Consider the following 14,062-nt stretch of genomic DNA (forward strand, 5'->3'; position numbering starts at 1 on the left):
TTCTTTGAAGATAATTTCCCTTTGTCTTGTTAATGCAGCTTTTTATTTTATTAGTTAGTTTTGGAATCATACATCTTTCCCACACTCCAAGTAATATTAGTTATTATTCTCACGGCTTTCTTTTACTTGCTGGTTGGGGCCTTTTCCCTACTAACCATAAATGATAAAGCAAATACGTTATTTTCTTAACCAAACATAAGCTAACTCTAATTTTCTAATTGTACATTTATCCTACACAGTGGAGCATGTCTAGCAAGCATAATAAATGCATTAGACGCTTGCCAACATTTGGGATTGTGTGTGTGTGCGCACACGCATGCACATCACAAAATATGCATTTTGTACTTAATATTGAGCAACATGAACTTAGATACATGGGAACAGATCTTAATCAACGTCAATGGAGCTACATTTATTTACGCCAGCTCAAAATCTTTCACAATAAAAATCCTGAAGGAAGTGAGATATAATGAATTTAACTGCATGCTGGAATAAAAATGGACCACATGGGGCTTTAACTCCTCTTAAAATTATACAGAAACTTGAAAATCCTCAGGGTCACATTGGCAACAAGAGAAATTCTAGTGTAGAGAAGAGAATACCTGATTACTTTTCTATCTGCAGACTCGTAGGCGAAGATCAACTCCCTCCTCCCCCCAAAACACAGGAGAGAAGTTGGAAATCAGCATTATCTGTGAGTATTGAGCTAATAATTCTAATGAAAGTCTCTGGTCCTTTACCAGCTACAAGTAGATACAAATAAATACAAGTAGTGTATCATAATGTATATTTTCTAATGAATGGACTACTAGATGTACCATTTTATTTTAACATGTGAAATAATATTTACAGCCCATGCCAGATGTTCCACGATTCAAACCTCACCATCCACTTCACCACTCTTCAGCGTTAGTGGGTCACCACTGTAGGTGTGGTGATAGCAGAATGCTATGGTTGCAATGTACAGCAGAATGGAATTAACTTGATTTGGGGAGAGGATACATTTATGCAGTACCCAGAGCTCCATTATAAGACATATTGGCTCTGGATAGATGAGAGAGAAAAATCAACTGGCTTCTCATTCACTGCAGAAGAATCACTGCTGTAGCTTAATTTTTGTACATCAGAAATGCATATAGTTTTTTTCTTCCAATAGGCTATTTCATTATAACTATGAAATATTTTAACTAAACAGTATTGTTCTTCTAAAAGCTATAATTTACTTAAGGCTACAGTGAGATATCTTACCTAACAGCTTAAAATTCTCGAGGGAAGGGGAATAAAAAAAAAAGCAGTTGGAATTATTGTATAATGTAAACAATGCACCTATTTTGTGTATATCAGCAGTAAATAGAGTAACTCTGTGATGTGACAGGTCAGAATTTGACAGGACAGTTCCTTGCATCCTGATCGCTTTCTAAATGCAGTTCTTGGGTGTTTATCTCTCACTCTTGAGCTGTATAAAGTAAGAGTTGGAGCAGACCCATACATGGAGTTGTATCGTGTTCAAAATGAAACTCCCACAAAATACACATCAGGAATATTCCTTAGCTCATCTACTTTTATTGTAGGTTCTATAGATCAACCAGCAGATTTTTTTTTAAAATGGTTTCATACCAAACCAGTAAGGAGCACATGTTATAAATTATCATTGTAAATCCATAGAGACTAATGGAGTTACTCTGGATTTACGGTGACATAATCAAGAACAGAATTTAACCCTTAACTGGAATCTTAGCGCACACACACACACAAAATTCACAGAATCATGAGAACTCAGAGAGAGACAAAAGAAATTGAAGCCAATTACTTCAGTCACATGTCACTGCAGAATTGTCCTCTGATGTACATTTTCCAGTTCCTCCCCACCTCTAATTTAAAATACTCTTTAGAAGAGTGGAAATCAATGTTAATTTTACTTTAATAGCATATTTATTTATTAAAGGACGAACTGCTGGCCTGAGTAACTACCATGAATTCAAGAGACTTACTCTAGATTTACTCCCATGTAACCTACATCAGAATGTGCCCCTGTGAGCACATTTTTCAACATAAGATTTCATGTCATTACCTTATAGTATCGTAGACTGCAATGAAAACCGCTGTAAGTCTGCAATGTCATTAAAAACATTCAAAACCAACTCTGTCGGCCTCAATTTTTCAATGGGTCAGATCTCACTTTAGCTTTCCTTTGAGTACTAGATGGAGTCATCAAATTTTAGTTTACACCTTGCAGCTTGTACAGAATTCTCTGTCCATTTGGGTAGGGGCAGGGTTGTTGCTGAGGGAGTAGGAGAGAGGCTCATTTTGTTCTTTATTAATGTATTTGTTTATAAGAATATAAAGACCAAATCATACAAGACTCTTGGGCAAAATAAGCTGATTTTCCCATCCTCCAGCAGCAAGCATACTACTAATATCATGGCAAGAAAGCCGGGATACATTACATAGCTATTTTGATAGATGAGCCAGAAATTTGGAAGCCAGGCTGTGATCCTGCATCATTTAAGTCAATGAAAACAGGATCTGGCCCTTAATAATCCCATGATCCTTCCTGAGATTAATCATGAACTCTGCCTATTACATGCCATGCTGCTGTGGGCATGTTTCCTACTGATTTCCTTATGCTTGCCCTTTATCACACATGACACGCTAGGAAGAATGAACGGCTGTTCTCTGAGCGATGTTTGTGACATCTCCAGTAGGCCATTCTTGGCCGACTCGCCTCTTGATGGACACAGGCCTAACGAATCTGAGTATAAGCACCACCTCTGGCCAGCCCACTCTCCAGACCTCCCAGCAAGAGTGCCGCTTTTGGAGATGCTGGAAGACCAGGTAGGCATAGCTTTAATGCAGCCTTCTTCTGAGGATGAAGTTCAGGCCAGGGCAGTAGAAGGGCATGTCCAAACAAATGTCACACTCTCCTCTCACTTTGCCTCGCTACCCGCACAGAGAACTGGGGCAATTTCTCCTCTCAGTTAAGTCCATGAAAATCCAGAGCAATTCCACTCAGTTCAGTGGAGTCCCCCAGATTTATACCTGCATACTGGAGAGCAGAATTTGTCCCATAAGATAATTGTGTTTAAATTAACTGACTGTCCCCTTAAGCACATGAACTGGTAAACAACATAATGACTAGGCCCTATTGGCGTTCACACACACACTCTTACATTTAGAACTCCGCATCTCACTGAGGCTTAAAGGATTAATCTATAGCCCAGGGCAAGTGTTCCTTTGAACAGAGAGAAGAGACTAGTGAAAGCTGCCCTAATCATATTTTTCACCACAGGGCAGGTTCTGCACAGTTAGCACCAATAAAGTTTAAATTTCACGATTAATTTAGGCCCCTATTCAACAAAACACTTAAATCCCTTCTTGGCGTCAATGGAATAAGCCCATTCTTAAATTCCTTACTGAACAGGAATGGATTCATACATGTACAGACAGTTAACTATGTGCTGTCTTGAATTTCGGCCTTAAGCATGTACTATTTTCATCTCTACTATACGACTTACCTGACCAGGTATGCAGACCCTTCTTCGTAGGGACATTATGTTCCCTACTGTGTAACATTTCCAAATTACTTTGATGTAAACCATCTCAGTTAGCTCTCCAGCAGCAAACCATTGTACAGGCAATCATAAAATCTGAGTTTTACAGCCTCTTTGGTACATGCCTCGGTTTTGCTGCCAAGCAGTGTGGCGTCTTTGTATTTCTCCGTGTGTTTTAAAAAACCCGTCCTGGACAGACCATTTCATTTACCAAGTGTTTACAGCATGATCTCTTTCAGATAAACCGCTCGTGTTTCACTTTGTCATTTGGGTCCTGCAAGGAACATCCCAGGTGATGTTCGTCAATAACCCTATCAGTAGGCTTATCGTGTACACAAATACGTAGTTACTCAATCAGAATGCAAGGAAGCATGTGAGGTATGCTAAGCGCTGAATACATATTACATTTTTCTGCCAAACCCAAAACACACTTTCTATTGGTTTTATGAATTAGCCAATTTTTTTCTGCATAATAATTAACAGGAAAAAAAATCATTCTTTTGTTTAAATGCTGAGTCATTTGTCTGTACATTCAACCGTTGCCCACAAGCACTTTTCTTGGATGGAAAATTCTGATACTTGATTTTTTATACTGGAAGTGGTCAAGTACACTCCCATTCTGAAATGAAAGATTTAAAAAATAATAAAAGTACAAAGCATTTGTTGCAGTGATTATGCCTAGGAAAGTGAGGAAGGTGGGAAGGTTAAACAAAAAACAAAAATGAGTAACAGAACCATGGAGATATGTATGTACAGGCCGTGCTGCACTGAGTAACCACATGATCTTATTATTGTCATCGTTTTCTTCCTTTTTGCTCCCCTTACTTGTCTGTTGATATCCCTTATTTATTGGGTCACGCACCTGAAGTAAGACTGTACATTCTTCTGGGCAGGGGTCACATCTGCACTTGTTTTGGTGCGCACCTACACTAGCATAGTTTTGGTTTTTCAAAAAATAAAGTGATTTTTGTATGTCTGGGCAAAAAATGATTTTTATACTTTTTTCAAAGTTGTGCCATAGTCTATGGCAGTAAACTGGTGGCCAGTGTGTGCATGTAACCAGGTGCTCCTCCAGACTTAGTCAGAACTGCTCAGCTGTGTGTTATAGGCCCTAAACTGCTACAGCTAAGGGAGATTTTCCTTTAGTGTAAGTATAGGGCCTGTACTTTTGGAGCATGAGTTCTATCCCTACTGCCGCCATGAAGCTCCAAGTGACCCTAATGTGCAGCATAGTGTTAATTGTTAAGCCCTAAATGGCTATAGACTTATTATAATCTTTGTGTGTAAAATATAATGTCATATTTAAATTATCTACTCATAGTCTTACCAGTGGGGTGCCCTAGTACATTTTGCTTCCTGTGTAGGCAATAGTCCACCAATCAGAACAGATGTAGCTTTAATTTGCCATTCACTGCAATGTCTTCTTTTCCTCAACAATTGGCCTGGATGGGTCCTATCGTGCCAAATAGTGAGTGAATTCCGATGAAAGCTTTGGGGATTTTGAGCTCATGGTGCTAAATTGGGATTTGCTCCCTGAGCACTTAAGACAAGATTTTCAAAAAAAGTGTGTGTGATTAGGATCCTACATTCATACGGTCTTTCCGATGACTTCAACAGGCCTCGGATCAGGCCCCTAGTCTCTTAAATAAGTGCTGAGCACTTTTGAAAATCAGGCATTCAGGCCAGAACCGCAAAGGCATTTAGATGCCTAACTCCCATTGATCTCCATGGGAACTAGGCACCTACCTATCTTTGAGGCTCTGCACCTAAGACCCTAATTCAGACAAACATATAAGAACAAGCTTATCTTTAAGCAAGGGAGTAGTAGTGTGAGGGACTATGCACATGCTTAAAGTTAAACCTGTGTTTTTGTGCTTTGCTGTATTTGACCTCATTTAAGTGATTAAATATGGACATGTGGTCCTACCTTCAAAGGCTCTGAAAGCACCCATGGAGGATGTTGAAGTCAAGATAGAAACGAAAGGGGAAAGGAAGACACAAAACCAGACTCCAGTGAGAAAATGTGGGAAGCAAGTCTGCAAAGCCGTGGGCTATATCACAGGAGACATGAAACAGTTTGGAATCTGGCTTCAAGGTAAGCCCATTTCAACTGAGCCAATTAGAGTACATCAGAAAAGCACTGTGGCTAATAATTAGCGACCAGCGTGTTCCATCTGTGTTAACTAATTCAAGGATGATCTGGTTCAATAAACTGCAGAATAGAAATGATAATACTGAACCATTCCTACATTGTAGGGGAAATGCCCCCTTGTGCAAAAAGCCAGCCAAAGCTCATCCACCAGCCAAGTCCAGAGGGGGCATAAGTGGAAATTCACCCCATGTGCCGGCCCCTCTGCAAAGGAGTGAATTTCATCTTGTGAGCATAACAGAGGATGTTTATTTCAATGTTGGGTCGTTCCTTATCATGCTCCCCTTTCTTTCCACAGACTAATGTTTATCATGCCCAAATGCCAATGTGAAGTTAAATCATTCATCCATGGGTTTCGATCGCTCAATAAATCAGCAGCGAGATACTCACCTAATCTGCCATCCGAGATGCAGACATCATAAGTAAGCCAGTTTGTATGAATCTGGCCCTGTATGCTTTAGAATAGGAAACTCTAACAGCTGCGCTATTCGTCTCCATTAGTCTTCCAGCTGCAAACCATTGTACAGGCAATCATAAAATCTGAGTCGAGTTTTACAGCCTCGTCGATAACGTGCCTTGGTTTTGCTGCCAAGCAGTGTGGCATCCTTGCATTTCTCCGTGCGTTTCCAGAAAACCGTCCTGGACGACCATCTCATTTACCAAGTGTTTACAATGTGATCTCTTTCAGGTAAACCACTCCCATTTCAGTTTGTCGACTGGGTCCTGCGAGGGATATCCCAGGTGATGTTCGTCAATAACCCTCTCAGTGGGCTTATCATGATTGTTGGGTTCCTGGTCCAGAATCGTTGGTGGACGCTCACAGGCTGTTTAGGAACAGTTGTCTCAACATCAATAGCACTTCTTCTGCATCAAGACAGGTAGGTTGGTCTGGTGATTTAAAATACTGTGATAAGTGAGAAATAAGATCCACGTTCAAATATCTGCCCTTTGATGTGCTGAGTGGCTAGTACTGCCTTAGCTTAACAGATCAATAGAAAGAAAAAGTGCTTCCTAACCTATTCTTATATAGGTTGTTATACTCTGAAACATAACCGTGGGGGAATGCTGTCTTCACTAAGAAATACATTTTTCCGACACCTTCAAGGACCGAGCTCCTGAAATCCTAACTGAGGCCAAACAAGCCCAGGAGCTAGGATATGTGCACGCTGCAGTAGACCAACCTGAGCTAACTTTGGCCTAGCCAGCCAGAGTAACAGTAACAGTGAAGCCATAGCTGCTGGAGTACATACCCATGGTGCTATGGCTTCACTGCTGATGTAGTCTGGGCTACCTCTATCATAGAATTATAGATGCATAGGGACCTCGAGAGGTCATCTACTGCAGTCCCCTGCACTCCCTGGAGCCTGTGCCCTGTGCCGGCAGCTCCTTCAGTGTGGCTGACGGGCACCAGGCTCACCAGCAGCTGTCCCTGGTCGCACTAGTCCTGTCCGTGAGCGTGCGAGCCACTTGCACACACTAGCACAACAAGGGACAGCAGTTCCCAGTAAAGCCCTGGTGCTCTGCAGATATCCAATTTATATCTGCATTCGTGGGGGTGGAGCGCAGGTGGGGCCTTGGGGAGAGAAGTCCAGGCAGGTGTGGGCCTCGGCAAAGCAGGGGGCATGGCCCCCCACTTCTAGGAAGCATCTGGTGCTTGCACACAGCCTCCCCAAATTCGGGGGTCACACGCCACCCATGCCTGTTCTCAGAGGTTAAGGAGAGCAAATATTTTCCCTCCTTGTAACAACTATTTATGTACTTGAAAACTATCATCATGTTCCCTCTCAGTAGTCTCTTTTCCAGACTAAACAAACCCAATTTTTTCAGTCTTCCCTTATAAGTCACGTTTTCTAGACCTTTAATAATTTTTGTTGCTCTTCTCTGGACTTTCTCCAATTTGTCCACATCTTTCCTGAAATGTGGCATCCAGAACTGGACACAATACTTCAGTTGAGGCCTACTCAGCACAGAGTAGAGCAGAAGAATTACTTCTCGTGTCTTGCTTACAACATTTCTGCTAATATATCCCAGAATGATACGAAGTGTTACACTGTTGACTCATATTTAGCTTGTGATCCACTATGACCCCCAGATCTTTTTCTGCAGTACTCCTTCCTAGGCAGTTATTTTCAGTTTTGTATGTGTGTAACTGATTGTTCCTTCCTAAATGGAGTATTGTGCATTTGTCCTTATTGAATTTCATCCTGTTTACATCAGACCGTTTCTCCAGTTTGTCCAGATCATTTTGAATTTCCATCCTATCCTCCAAAGCCCTTGCAACACCTCCTCAAAGCTAGCCCTATACCAAATGGCACCCCAGGTGAGGAGCATCGTTGGCATCCCTCCCCCTCCATTTGTTAAACTTTTGAATACCTTATTTTTTATTGCATTTGTAGCCCATTTCATGACTTTGATGCATGATTTGCATGCATGATTTATCCCTGTCACCCAAGACGATAAATTTGCACTCTAGGATCTGTAAATCTGTATTTATTCTTGCCATATATAAGCAAATACAAAAATGTATTTCCTCTAAGCTTATAGAAACTTTTTAATTTTAAGAATAATGGAAATGTGCTAACATCAAGAAATGGAATTGTGCCCCAACTTTGGGTGGACTGGTATTAAATAGTGTTATGGTAGGTGACAGCCTTAGAAGAGGTGGGGCCAGAGCACAGCAGCTACGTAGGAGAGTACTTAGCTGCAGTGGCGGCAGGCTGCTCCTTGCCCAGGCTGGGCTTCCGGGGACAGCGGCCAAGCAAGCTGGTGCCCCCCTGAAGTCCCAAGAAGCCAAGCCTGGGCAGGGAGCAGGTTTCTGTTGTTGCCCCTCCCCAGCCAGGTTGTCTCCCAGACAACTGGCTACGCTGCACAGAGCAGAGACTGGGAGCAGTTCCGTCCCGGTCCTCGCCTGGGCCAGGCTGCCAGGGAGAGCAACTGAACATACTGGGGGGTCGGCGGGGGAAGCTGACACAGCAGGAGGACAGAGCCCCTTCCTCCCCCCCACAGGTAACGTGGGAAAGGGGGGAGGGGGCGGGGACAGTGCAGGGTCCCGGGCTGGGGTTGGGGCAGGGAGGAGACCCGTGGAGTGGTCACGTGTCCTCCTTTTGAGCTGGTGCCCCCCCAATATAGGGAGGCACCAGTCGTCATCGTCGTTCGAAGATAGGTTTTCGAAGCTCAGACTCATTAAAACCTGCACTCATCACTCACAACTGTGACCATCAGCGTGAGCCGAATCCTCAAAGCTATCCATACATTAGGAAAAGTGTCCTTCAGCTCTGCCTCATGAATGAATTGGAGAACTTGGGGTGGAAGGTGCTTCCCATGTTGCAAAATGTGACAGATGTTGTCCAATTCGACATAGAGGTCTTTATCATTGACATCCTAACATTACCCATGTGTCAGCATCCGGTGAAGGTCCACACAATATTTCAAGAGTGTTTTCCTATCCACCGGTAGCTTACTACAGTCATACAAAAAAACCCAGGTCATTTTGGGAGCTTCAGTTGTCCCAACCTTTCTTTGATGGACACTTGAGCAGTGTCAATGAGCTAGCAAAAAAGCTCCCTCTTGAATTTTTCTTCCAAGCTTCCCATCATCTCATCTCTGCCCTCATAATCAAACTGTCTCTTCTTCCAAGGAGTTTCCTTGAAGATAGGCTCAACTTCTAAGTTTTCTGCCATTTCTCTGGCAGTGGTGAAGGCATCTTCAAATCCGTTGTCTCTGTGGGCCACTGTGAAATCACACACACCCTTCTGCCCTGCATCTCCACACACACCCCACTGGTACACAGCACACCTGGAAATTACATTCCAGCACAGGAAGCAGTGATTCACCCCAGGTGAAGGGACAGAGTTAAGTGATGATGCATTTCAACAACAAAACCTTCAAGTCAATTGTCTTTCTCCCACAGATCATCCATAGCAGCGGGACTGCATGGCTATAATGGGGTCCTGGTGGGACTGCTCATAGCAGTATTCTCTGACAAGGGAGATTTCTATTGGTGGCTTCTATTGCCTGTTGCTGTTACATCCATGACATGGTAAGTTGCACACTTTTAGGCTTCTGTGAAAGCCTAAACAGTTCTGTGTCGTAGAATTTAAGGGCAGAAGGGATCACCACATCACCTAGTCTGACCTCCTGCATATCATAGACCACCAACACCCACCCAACTAAACCCAGCAACTGAAATGAGATCAAAATATTACAGTCCCCACAGACTAGACTCCCATGTGCCACAGGCAGAGAATAAGAGGGACTGAGGTGCATCAGTGCTTGGATTCTGATTCCTTTGGTTCCTGAGACACTGGTTGTCATATGTTGTCTTGCATAGATTTTTACACTCATGAAATCATGCTACTACTACTCCTGGGGGAATTCTGGGCCTTGTGCACATCTAGAATTCATGTCTCCCACATATTTCTTTGCTTCTCTGCAGAAAAATTACTTTCTGACAGGGAAGCAAAGGGAAGCCACAAGAGCGGTCATGCGCCCCTCCCCAGCAGTGCAGGCAAGTCATGTCAGCCATCTGGAGCAGCTGGCAGAGAGGTAAATCGTGCAGTAGTGCGGGGGTGGGGACGCCCTGGTTGGTGGCTCCTACTCGGCGCTGGGCAATAACTCCTCTTACCCTGCAAGGAGCGGCTAGGGCTAGTCAGAACCACCCCTAGAAACCTCCTCAGGCTGCAGGAAGCTGCACACACACGCACATGCACACGCACACACACACACACACACACTCTCTCTTCCTGCCCCCATCGCTCCTCAGCCATGGGGACAGGGAGCTGCTCCCCCGTCTGCCCAAACCCTATGCATCTGGATCCCCCCCATACCTAGACCTCCTGCCAAGCCTGACTGCCCCCACATCCAGAACCCTCACCACCAACCACTCACCCCACTTCCTCCCTGCCCCCCCCCCCCCCCCCCCGCCAAGCCCCATCTCCTCACCCGGACTCCCCTGATCCCCACCCTCCCTGCATCTGGACCCCCACCCCTGTACCCAGACATCCCCCACTGAGCTCCCTGCACTCAAACATCCATCCTGGTGAGCCCCATCCCACCTGCACCTGGACCATCCAGATCCTCACCCCACTGAGCCCCAACCAGCTGCATCCAGACCCGCACCCCACCAAGTCCCACTCCCTCCCTAAATCCCCCACACTCAGACCCCCTCTGCTGAGCCCCATCCCCCCACACCCAGACCCCCCGATGAGCCCCAATCACCTCCCCCTGCAGAGTCCCATTGTCCCCCAACGACCCCCTGTGCATCCAGATCCGTCCCCCGCATCCAGAACACCCACTGAGCTGCCCACACCCAGATTGCCCTACACAGAACCCTCTCACCCTACACCTGGATCCCCCCCCACTAAACCCCTCCACACTTGGATCCTGCCAGGCTGAACCTCCCCAGCCACACCTGGTGGGTCGGGTGCAGCCTCACCGCCAAGTCCGGGGCCAGGGCCGGGGGCTGCAGGGTGATCTCCCACCTCTGTGCAGCCCGTGGCCTCTGTTCCCCACAGCCATTTTAAAATATTGTGCGCAGAATTTTGGGGGAGGGATGCAGAATTCCCTCCGGAGTATACCACACATGTATTGGCTTCTAAAGCTGTGATTTTTTTTACTATCATTTATCTTTATACATTTTAGATGAATCCTTTCTAAAATAAATTCCCAGTTTACATGTAAATTCCACATTTAACTGAAATTAATTCAATGTCCTAAATGTTAGCCACAGGGCTGTATGTCAGTTGCCCATTGTAATGTGAACAGCAACATTATTTTCACCATTTCCCTGCCCTTGTAAACCACAATTTTTTCATTTATTCTTTTACATGTATAAATGAGTATTGTAAAAATGTTATAAACATTTACCAGCCCAGGCACAAAACCTACTCACCTGCCCTTAACCATGATGATTGATGATCATGAAAACAACTAATGATATTTTACTGGCCTATCAAACAATGATGTGCCCAGGCAGATTGGCAATCAGTCTTTTGAACTCAGGACATTTTGCTGGAAAGGGCTGAAACGCATAGATTTTCTTGTCTGCCTGAAGCTCAGGTGGCGAATTATAACCAATTTTGTTGTTGTAACTCAAATGGTCATAGGCTTTTTCTATTGTTTTAATTATCCAGGGTCCCAACCCATAAGCTTGGATAGACTCCAAGCTTTCTCCCAGCTCAAGGCTTGGCTCTGGTCTGATTTGGGCCCCTCTCTAGCTCTACTAAATTAAGGGCCAGATCCTCAGCTGGTGTAACTCAGCTTCATTGAAGTCAATAAAGCTTCATCAGTTCACACCAACTGAAGATCTGTCCCTAAATATTTTTAGGGTAATGAAAGCAGGGAGGAAATCTGTGTATTGCTGATTGCAATGCACAAGTAGGGATGAGGGACTTGCAAGATAACCTAAAATAAATCTGATTGTATCAGAAGGACCTCTGGAACTCAAACAGTTCCTAACGAAAACCAAAAGGCATGAAGAGTATGCATTTCCTAAATTATTTGTCAGGATAATGGATAGTTTTTGCCTGGCTGAACGATCTGAGGAATTAATCTTCACAAGCTTCTAATGAGATAATTTTGTTTTTCTCTTTCAGCCCCATTTTCTCCAGTGCTTTAGGCTCAATCTTCAGTAAGTGGGATCTTCCTGTTTTCACCCTGCCTTTCAACGCAGCAGTGACATTATACTCTGCGGCCACTGGACACTACAACCTTTTCTTCCCTACAGTCCTCATTAAACCTGCAACATCAGTGCCCAATATCACCTGGTCCAACATTGATGTGCCAAAGGTAAGAGTCACTAAAGAAACATTCCACGCCACTTACACAGTAAGCCAATAAAGAGCCATGCCCTTTTATTTTACATGACAAAGACAGAGCCCCATAATACAATTCTGTATTTACATCGTAACAAGTAACTGATATGTAATACTTTAATATGGCAACTGTCTGTTTTGGTGACTTCAATTTTAGAGTTTCCAAGTATCTTAGACATACAACTGAACCTAAATACATGTTATAATCCTCAGTGAATCTCTCTGGATTCTAATAATCCATTACCATGGAGACACTAGTCATGGCTCCATAGTTCTATTCACATTTTTGTAATGTTGGGATTACACCTTTGTATCACACATAATTAATATAGTGTATTAAGTTTTTTAAAAATCATCTTTCTGTTAAGAAATTGGCACAGACACTATCATGATGGGATCATTAGAAACTCATGTACAGGCAGACATGCAGATTTTTTTATAGCCAATATTTATGCTGGACCTACACAAAAACAATCTTTTATACTCTAGTGGTCCCTCTACTATTATCCAACCAGTGCTATTTCCAAAGTTGTGCTGCCATCATTAATTAATGCCAATGTATAAAAAAAAGCTTGTAGAAATGGGTATTTCCATTTGAAACTTGTTAAGACAGATAGGAAAAGGAAATCAACCTTTGCCAAGTGGAGAACAACAAAGAAAAAAAACCCCAATGATAATAGATGTTATTTATAAGCGTCTATCAAGAATTTTAAATATATGTAGAGCAATAAAACAAAGTACAACTCCACAGGGCACATCATCAAACGAGAGCTATAAAACCAAGTCAAAACTGAAAGTTACCATATATACTCGTTCATAAGCCAAATATTTTTGGTAAAAAAGTGCCTCATCAAAGAGCGGGGGTTGGCTTATAAATGGTCTACACCAAAATTTGATGATTTTAAACTCTATGGAATCATTGAATTGAATATCTAATACATTGTCGTTTTGTTTACCTGGAGCGTCTGCAGGCATGGAGCCCCTGCGGGAAGTTCCCACTGGCTGGGAACAGGAAATCGCAGCCACTGGGAGCTGAGGGGCTCCGTGCCTGTGAACGCCTCAGGTAAACAAAACATCCAGACCCGCTATAGGCTTACCCTAATGGGCCAGGAGCCAAAGTTTGCCAACCCCTGAAATATAGGGTCGGCTTATGAAAGGGTCATACAGTTTTTGCTATTTTTACCTAACCAGCTTGGGGGGTCGGCTTATAAACGAACGGGCTAATGAACGAGTATATACAGCACTCTATATGTGGCTGGTGACCTCCCCCAAGACTGCGTTCCTTGCACACCTCAAATGCCTATTGATTCCAAAGGGAGTTTGAGGTGCAAAGGAAGGAACAGATTCTCTGCTGAGGGAAATGAGCAAAACTCCTTTGAAGTGAATGGAAGGAGGCCCATTTATGACAGCAAAGAATTTGGCAAATACCTTCATTAGAGAACACATAAATCCTGCTTCAGTGGAGATTTATTCATATTAAAGGAAAGAATTAGAAACATCTTCTTTACGAATAACTTGAAAGGTGAAAGAGATAATCTAGAAATGCCAGC

General features: G+C 43.4%; 1 protein-coding gene across 1 annotated transcript in view; it reads left to right on the plus strand.

Moving 5' to 3' along the window:
* LOC117879489 (urea transporter 2-like) overlaps positions 1-14,062 on the plus strand; it is a gene marked incomplete at its 3' end in the record, with an annotated part of 34,909 nt that overhangs the window by 11,295 nt on the left and 9,552 nt on the right. Inside the window, exons 2-7 of the mRNA XM_034774713.1 lie at positions 625-694; positions 2,657-2,835; positions 5,487-5,646; positions 6,389-6,578; positions 9,611-9,739; positions 12,294-12,486. Coding sequence (XP_034630604.1) covers positions 2,662-2,835; positions 5,487-5,646; positions 6,389-6,578; positions 9,611-9,739; positions 12,294-12,486 — 846 coding nt within the window. The remainder of the gene's footprint in view (positions 1-624; positions 695-2,656; positions 2,836-5,486; positions 5,647-6,388; positions 6,579-9,610; positions 9,740-12,293; positions 12,487-14,062) is intronic.

The sequence above is a fragment of the Trachemys scripta genome, chromosome 6, assembly GCF_013100865.1.
Source record: "Trachemys scripta elegans isolate TJP31775 chromosome 6, CAS_Tse_1.0, whole genome shotgun sequence".
Classification (NCBI taxonomy): Eukaryota; Metazoa; Chordata; order Testudines; family Emydidae; genus Trachemys; species Trachemys scripta.